The sequence below is a fragment of the Hippocampus comes genome, unplaced genomic scaffold (assembly GCF_001891065.2).
Source record: "Hippocampus comes isolate QL1 unplaced genomic scaffold, H_comes_QL1_v1.1 scaffold86, whole genome shotgun sequence".
NCBI lineage: Eukaryota > Metazoa > Chordata > Actinopteri > Syngnathiformes > Syngnathidae > Hippocampus > Hippocampus comes.
The window spans coordinates 4,380,790-4,389,740 of record NW_017805882.1 but is presented as its reverse complement, the minus strand read 5'-3'; the positions used below and the strand labels follow the sequence as shown (position 1 = coordinate 4,389,740).

At 43.9% G+C, this 8,951-nt stretch overlaps 1 protein-coding gene across 2 annotated transcripts in view; it reads right to left on the bottom strand.

Annotated features, from left to right (window-relative positions):
- Positions 1 to 1,064: 1,064 nt before the first annotated feature.
- Positions 1,065 to 8,951, bottom strand: part of LOC109527505 (nocturnin-like) — an 11,700-nt gene continuing 3,813 nt past the window's right edge. The window contains exons 1-5 of one of the 2 annotated variants that reach the window (XM_019889492.1): positions 6,369 to 6,703; positions 4,877 to 5,031; positions 4,603 to 4,768; positions 2,597 to 2,928; positions 1,065 to 1,877 (exon numbers count right to left, since the gene is read on the bottom strand). In XM_019889492.1, the coding sequence (XP_019745051.1) occupies positions 1,356 to 1,877; positions 2,597 to 2,928; positions 4,603 to 4,768; positions 4,877 to 5,031; positions 6,369 to 6,381 (1,188 nt within the window). In that variant the 5' untranslated portion in view covers positions 6,382 to 6,703 and the 3' untranslated portion in view covers positions 1,065 to 1,355. Of the gene's footprint in view, positions 1,878 to 2,596; positions 2,929 to 4,602; positions 4,769 to 4,876; positions 5,032 to 6,368; positions 6,704 to 8,951 lie in introns of those variants that run through there. The other variant, XM_019889493.1, reaches the window with a different exon arrangement.

The following is an 8,951-nucleotide window of genomic DNA, read 5'->3' as shown; positions in this document are numbered from 1 at the left end:
CCAATTTTGTTTCTGTGTTAATGCAAAAACACACACACACACACACACACACACACACACACACACACCTTTTTTTGCCCAAAGATCGACTTTAGGAGCAACCAACCTCCCACGATCGAGCACGTGCAAGCATATGAACACACACACACACACACACACACACACACACACACACACACACACACACACAACTATGCACTGGGCACATATGCATGCACGCCACGACGAGCAACAGCTGGAGTGCCCCAACAAAAATGAAACCTAAAGACACAAACACACAAATCTTTTTTTTTTTTTTTCTCCCCCATTTCCTCCTCCCACCGCTCGCAGTGACTTGGGACCAGTCTGCTGGCTCATGGTCGATTGCGATCGACATATTGGGCACCGATTTCTTAAAAACAGAGGTAATTCGCTGACTAGCTTAGCACTTAGCGCCGTTGTCTGCGCATGAGCGGTGATTCAGTGTATTAAGCACCGTTGTTTGAATGGCAGCGCCATCGCCAAGGCGTTTTCGACAATTGTCGTGTGAAAGACCGGGAGCCGTATTGAAGCAGCCAAAGAGCCGCATGCGGCTCGTGAGCCGCGGGTTGGCCACCCCTGACGTAGATGATCTCAAAATTGGACACCAGCATTTTTCAACGCAAAACACGGGAGTAATTCCATATGCGGCAATGAAACCTTGGGTCCACTGTGTGATGGCAGTTGGCTGACCCACTCCACCACCAGTGAGACCCCCCGGATATCAGTTTGAATCATTCTGCATGATTACATTTATATGACCACTTGGGGGCACTGTGAATAGTGGTCAATCCTGGCTTTTTATGGCTGGACTTTTAAGGCGGTGCCATAATTGGGAATTTTTGTCAAGATTAGCATTTATTTGTCTTAATGTTCCACTGGTGAATTGTATGCTCTTGAAACATGTAGTTGTTTTCTAAAGTAGCAGTACACAGTACTCGGGATCCTTGAAGCTTTTAACATGAAAACAATATCCTGCCGCAAGTCTACACAACACGATGGGAAGCAAAAGTAAGAGGTGGGATGTAAATAATGGTAAAAATAGAAAAGATCACAAAATGATGTTTATTTCAGTCAGTTTGATATCAGCATGTTACAGTTTCGGTTAAAATGTTAGGATTTAACATCAGATGCATTGTGCATGTATGTCCATCAGACCACACTTGGAGGAAGAGATCTGGAACATAATCCAAGAATCGAAGCACAATCTCAAAATTCAGGAGGTAGAAAAAGTTTCAGTTCATTTGTAATATTTGCTTTCTTTCCTTCATTATTGTTGCACAGGTTCACATGTCAGTGATGATGTATTGTGCGTTCTCAGAATTTATGTTTCCCACTCATCCGTCCTCCTTAAAGCTGAAGTCACAAACCAGAGAGAGGTGATCTGAAGGATAGCTGAAGGACGGAAGCCTGTTAGGGCCAATCTCCTTCTCCGACGGCAAGTCCAAGACTGCATCCACCCTCAGCGTGTCCTGACTGTACCAAATGTAGTCCAGAGTAGTGCAGCATTCCCCGGTCGGGCGAATTTTCCACGTTGTGTACTGTGGCTCGGTCAAACAATCTTGGCTGAGTTTCTTATAAGCCGAGTCCAAGCCAAGAGGAGAAGCCACAAAACGACAGTACACCTCCTCAGTTGGGACTGCGTTGAAATCGCCGCAGATAATCAGAGGGATGTGCAAATTGGAGCCTGCCGATGTTGACGCGGAATGTCTCTGGACCACATTTTGGACTTGGCGCAGGAGGTCCGACCCTTGGGCACTGCGGAGCCACTCCCAGCCAGCGCGGGCCTTCAGGTGGGTCACAGCTACGCACACGCACCTCCTTGTGCTTCGGCAACGTAGTATCATCACCAAAGCAACCTGAGACCACAGAACGGCATGTGAGAGATGCTTCACGGGTTGTTGGGGAAAACAGTCAGAACACCAAGGCTCTGCCCTTGGTCGTCATGGGAACAAAAAACAGATTTGCCTTTGGGCCAACAGTACACAGGGCGGTAGATACGATCGCTGACTTATATGTGCAGGGCCAGCCCTTCAAAATAGGCTAATTTAATGAGACATGTTATTACATCACCTGGGAACCTTTTTAAATTGTGTAAAAAATGCAGAACATCCTCTTAAAAACATGACAGTGTGTCCAACTGCACATGCAATCGAATCTATCCTCCACTATTTGCTAAGAAACGTACCTAGTTGCTCTTTTTGGTAATAAAAGTATTACTTTTGGCACCATTCTGCGACATTTGGAGCCAATTAATTATATTGAGGTGAATTGAGGAGCTTCACTGAGACAAACGCTGTGTTCTGCTGCCATGACATCTGCGTGTCAAGGACCTATGTTGGAGTTGAGGAGTTTCATTTTTACACAAATTTTCTTTGTAACATTTTGGTGTCGGGAACTGTGTTGAAGTGAGTTGAGGAGTTTCACTTAGGGAAAAATGGTACTTTGCCACCATTTTGTGGCATCTTTTGGCAATTCTAAACCTTTCGAGGGGGTAACAATTACAGATTATTACAACTTGAAGGGCTTGGGGGGAGTTCGCGGCACTTAATTGTGACATCAAGAAGGTTGTAACCACCTGATTGGTTGGAATCATCATGGCAGAGAGCTGTAAACTGACGCAATCCAAAAACTCGAAGTGCGACTCATCAAAGAAGAGTGCACAGCCATCAGGGCCGTTGTTGCCCTCAACATTCAGACACGGCGACCAGGGCTTCGGGCAGAACCTGCTGCTATAACCCAGACGGGCCAGAACCGGCTGCAGGGTGTCAAAGTAGTGGTCCACTTCCTGCAGACACAGGATGTGAGGTCGGTAGGTGAGGATCTCGTCTAAGATGAGGTACTTCCTTCGGGACCAGCTGAGGGCCTCCGGAGGACACAGCACAAAACTGTCAAGTCCTTCGCCGAGGGCTGATAAGAGAGAGACGTAGAACTTTAGGACGAGACTGTCGCACATCATGCTTCTGCTTTCACAATGTTTGAATTCTTTAGTTTATTAGCATTTACCAGAGTCCGCAAATGGACGAATGTATGAGCGTAATATCGTGTTCCTGTGCCTCGCTTCATTAAAACATTGGATCTGCATGACCAATGAGTCATATAACACCCGCCCAGCTACAATTACAGCAAGTCAATAGTGTACATCGGTGATTCCCAGGGGGTGTCCAAAGTATCGCCCATGGGCCACTTACGGATCGCAACGTTCTTTAATACGGCCCACTGAGCATTAACATTATCAAGTTACATTCGTGAAGCTTATTCTCTCTAAAATTGGGGAAGCAAAATATATTTCTTTTTTATTCAATTATCTACTGAAAAAAAAACCATGGGCCACTTACGGATCGCAACGTTCTTTAATATGGCCCACTGAGTATTAACATTATCAAGTTACATTCGTGAAGCTTATTTTCTCTAAAATTGGGGAAGCAAAATATATTTTTTTTTATTCAATTATCTACTGAAAAAAAAACCCATTTGAAATCATATCAAAACCCATTTCCAATGAAGTTGAGACATTGTGTAAAACATAAATAAAAACAGAATACGATGATTTGCAAATCATGTTTAACCTGTATTTAATTCAATACATTACAAGATATTTCATGTTCAAACTGATAAGCTAATAATCATTACAACTTATCCGTGACTACCAGCGCGAATATTATGAATGAATAAAGATTCAAAACATAGAAATAAAGTGTAAATGCTTTTAAATCCTACTTAAAAACTGTGCACCTTTCCCAATACCTGTTTACCATCTGTCAGAGTATTCTGAAAATAATGTTTTTGAAAATCGTATTCTTTCACTGTCCACATTTTTTTAGTCATTTCGGTAACCTGTTTAAAAAAATTTCTTTACTTTGCTTTTAAATATATTTAACTCTAGAACTGCTGTTAAATGTTTTCCTTTTAATTACAGTAAGTCAAGCACAATGAGTTACGCTGTGCATGAAATGCACGATATATCGATGGTTCTCTGTATTGTTTTATAACCCTTACCAGTATGCTTAGGTACTGATAAATGTATCAACAATGTGAAAAAAAATATGTCCTTTTCTTATGAAGCCCCTTTATTATGTGGTACTTTGTGAAAAAAGTTTGAGAGCCACTGATTTAAATCAACCGATTTGCATATTTAAGATAAACATTTTCTTTTTTTCCTTTTTGTTTCCCCCCCCATCTACTAATGGCCTGGCCCATCTGCGTCTTAAAAAGCAAACGTGGCCCTGAAGTTCTTCAGCTTCATTCACCATGAAAAAAAAGGGACACAAATCAATGATTTGCACTTTAGAATCCTCTTCCTGGTTGTTACCGTTGGAACGGGGTCATACTTCCCACATATGCGTGTGTAATATTTTGAGACCACTTTTGTTTTGTGAAGCTGCCGATCTTAGAAAATGAAAATAAAAACAATCGATGCGGCATCAGCAGCAAGCTCTTCCATCCCATTCCATAATTCTGAGCGGTACTCGTTACATTCGAATGAATTGTCTATGCCCACCCAAATGGGTTTTACATCTGAAGTACAAACGTGCAGCCAGAGAATTTGTGTCAACATGGCGTCCGACAGCAGTCTCTTCTTACCTTGGGCCAGAATGTTCCACTGCATCACCCGGATGGCGCCGGCATTGCCATTCGAGTGTCGAATGAAAGTCCTGTGGAAGCGTGGCGGTTCATCACCGAGGGCCACCTCACATTGTCTCAGAACCTGGGCTGGATCAAGGGGACACGATGGGGACCCCTTTTGCTCCTGGAAGTCAAACCAAACAGATGCTGCCATTTCCTGTTCAAAGTCTCTGCATATTAAATCTGTGTCATTTCAGTGTTTTCCATGGTCGGAAGACAGGCGGTCGGTCACCTGGCAGAAATCAGGATCGGGGTTTGTGTCCGCTGGCTGGTAAGGGTCCAAATGCGTCAGAGGGAGAGGGACACGATTGCTGCTGCCACCACTGCTGCTGAGGGTGTGAGCCAAGGCGTTGTACAGCCTGGTGGCCCCGCCACCCATTGGGTAACCTGGGTAGAACACCACCAGCGCGGTGAAACGTTACTTAGCTGCACATGCTCGACACAAGAACACGTCATCCAGAAAAGAAAAAAAAAAAAATCTATAGATGGAAAGACTGTAAGTTGCCCATCGATATGAATTAAGAGTATGAAGTTGGTGATTGGCTGATAATCAGTCCAGAGTGTACCCAACCATTCTACTCACCCAGCTCAACCTCAACTTTTAAGAGGACAAGCAGTCGACAACATGAATTGATTCACTATTGTTCCTGCTGACATGTTTTCTGATCTGTTATTTGACAACCCTGAGAGAAGCTCCGTTATTTGCTTTTTCATGGAAAAGGTGACATTTATTCAGTCCCAAAGTATTGGAAAGAGGGGTATGGTGGTTTGAATAAAGTTGAGTGGAACAGATTCCACTCAGTCCGTGTGCTCAGGAGCACCTTTTGTCGTGACTCACAAGTTAGCTGCTGTGCAGCGGTTGGGTTGATAAAACTCTCTACACATTGAGTTTCCCTTTTAACAGTTAGAAATGTGCGTGAGTGTGTGTGTGTGTGTGTGTGTGTGTGTGTGTGTGTGTGTGTGTGTGTGTGTGAGTGAGCGCACCGAAGCATATGCTATCAATTAACTAGCGGATTAAACTTTGACACTGCAACTGGCCTGTGACACAAAAACACTTCGTGGAAAAACACTGACCCTCTACTGTAACATGTTGGGAATAAGGTACAATAATACTGCATTTCTCTGTTAACAAAGTTCAACTAATTCAACTAAACCAACGTGGGTCACATTGATTTGCACTTGACCTGCCAAAACATGATTTTGTCAATAACCCAGCAAACATGCAACACCGGAATCAGTTCGTACCATCTCAGTGAGGTATTTTACATACTGAGATTCAATTCAAATTCTGTGTTCAAAAAGGAAGAATGACCCCATCATGCTTGACCGTATTAGATTTAAGAATATAAGAGAGAGAAATTCATTTTGCAAACATGGGTATGAATGTATTTTTAATGGGATCTTATTGAAATGTGCAAACTTTGGCACGCACATGCGATCAAAGTACCAATAGTGAGACTTTGCACATTACTGCCACATCTTGGAGTACAAGTTGAACACACGCAGCCCGCCCCATATGTTCTAATAGTGACGTGCAAACAGCAGATGCCACTCATTTAAAAACCTCCCATATTGCTCCCTTAAACATGGGGATGGAATCACATTAACCCCTTTCAGGGGCAGCGGTTACTACAGTGGACAACTCTTCGTGTTATCAGGTTACAGGGTGCATGAAAGGTTTAAACACAGCTTAAACACAACAACAGCAATGACTCGCGTCTTACTCATTGTCTCCATCTCTGTCCTCGTCTATGTCCACCGTGTGCTCAAGATTTTTCTGTTCGCCGCTCTGTTGGGAGGTGAAGATGAAAGCGCGGAGAGCGATGTGACGTCCGTGAGGTGAGTGTAAGCAGATCTCTCACTCGGCTGCACTTACTGCAGCCTATAAGCCTTCGGTGGGGGCGGGAGACCGATTAGGAAGCTGAGCGACGTCATCCTGACCGTCAAAGAGTCTGCGAGGTCACGCGTTGGTGAGGAAGTGTGTGAGCACACTGCTGCTCTCTCACAACACCCTGACGCAAACACACGCACCCACAATGGCACGCAACAGTTTGTGTGGTGCTTGTCAACACCGTACTTAAGTAAACATAAATACGGTACAAACCAGGGGTCACCAACGTGGTGCCCGTGGCCACCGGATAGCCCCCACGGACCACATGAGTAGCCCAAGGCCTGTTATGTTCAGTAACCAAGAAGCAGCTCGCCGTTTCAAAGAGGTAGACGATTACCCTAATGATCAAAAAAAAGCAGGCTGATTTCTATAAAGGTTCAGCAGTCACATAGCAACAACAGTGTAAAGGGCGTGTGTGAATGCATGCCTCTTGGGGGGTTAAGCAATGACTTCCGCTGTAAGTATGTGGCAACGCCTCCTCGTCGTGCTTTCGCAAGGGTTATTTCTCACATTGTACTTTTCCAGGACAAGATGACAAGTATAGTATTCCGCGGAGACCCGACACCACCAAAATAGAACAGACACACAGACTTCTGCAGAACTGCCCAAGTTAGACCGTGAGACAAGTATGACATCGCATTAACAGCGTGCTTCATAGTTTTTTTTCCCTGGAATCCAAAAGGTGTCCCTTTCTAAAAGGGCATTTCAAGTCCACAGCTCGCGCCTGTTGTTTCGGTTGACAAAATTGCCGGATCAAATGAATGAAATGAGATCAATCAAATTAGATTTGAACTGTAGCGTAAGCAAATTCAGATTATCTGGTTTACATTTTGGCTTGATCTTGTATGAAGGTCAGTGACTTTGGAGCTGGTTACTCCCTGACTCGGATTACAGTATTACTAAGCAGTCAGGATAACACATTGGGAAATGTGATTTGAAAGCACACCGCGCAGTGCACTGTGCTCATTGCTCTTTCATAGTTCACACTTGAGAATGAACGCGTATCAGAGCTACGGCCGAATTGCTAAATTCTGATAAGACAAGGCTGGTTTTACAATACGGAATCCTAGTAGGCCTACGGCATGACAGGAATTGGACATTGACAGCTCATGTGGTTAATTTGCCATATTTTGCTCTGCCACCTGGCACTCGATGAAGCCACGCTGACAGAACATCCTCTCACACTTTTGCTTTGATGCGCGATAAGACAGAACGTGACGTTCTTGCGGCCGAGGAGTGCTGACTCATGCTTGTGTGTGCACGTCTGTACACACCCGCAAGTCATCGACCACAGGTCATGACACGCAAGTGCAGTGTGTTAGTGTGGGCTGTGTGGCAAACCTGACACACAGCAGATTGGGGCTGAGGCTATTTAGGCACATCAAGTGCTAAATTGAGAACACACGAGTAGGCTTAGGCTGAATCAAAAGTGTGTGATTGTGACAGGCAGACAGAGAGAGAGAGAGAGAGAGCGCTGTATACTTTAGCAGGACATTGACATTTCCATATTGGGAAAGGCCAATTGCCTGATGACATTACAGTGCTGTGCACCGTTCACCGTAATGCAGGTCATTTTGCATGTCAATTTCACGGTTAGGTTTTTCCTGTTAGCCATAACATCAAAAAGCTTGTGTTATTTTGAGAAGTCAATAACGCTCCCTGCAGCATTATTGATTCCAAGAACAGCTTTGAAAGACAGTGTCATCTTAAATTTGCTTTCACAAAACGACTTCAGTTCAAGTCCAAGAGTACTGCCCATTTCCACAAAATACCAAAAGCCTCAAAAACATGTTCTGTATGCTTCTCACTTAAATCACCATGATAATTTCTGACCTTAACAGTGAACCTATCATGTGTGTTGTTGGAATGGGAGAGGAAGTAGGCGTAACGCACGCAATCACAGGGAGACATGGCACACAGGAAGGCTGGAGCCGAGATTCAAACCCCAGACCTCAGAACTGTGAGAGAGATGTGCCAACACCATGTTGCCCATTATCATTTTTCTCATGATTATAATTATGACAATTAATACTTTTGAGGATGCTTAAATGTTGAGGAGCTTCTATGTAACACATTGTATGTATTGTCATTTAAATGCGTACAAATGTAGAAAAGCAAAGGAAGGACTCTATTAATACATCAGCCATATATCCATCCATCCATTTTCCACCGCTTATCCGGGGTCGGGTCGCGGGGGCAGCAGCTTTAGGAGGGAAGCCCAGACTTCCCTCCCTTCGGTTAGGTTAGTGTATGAATAACAAAATACGCTAAACATGAAATATACACGTAGTACTGTATATGTTGCTCTATGTGACTCGCTGTTGTTTTGCCGACTTTCGCTGCCTCTCGTGGACCTTTTGCTGCATTTTCGCTTTTTTTTTTTTTTTTTTTTTTTTAAATAAATTTTTTTAAAAAA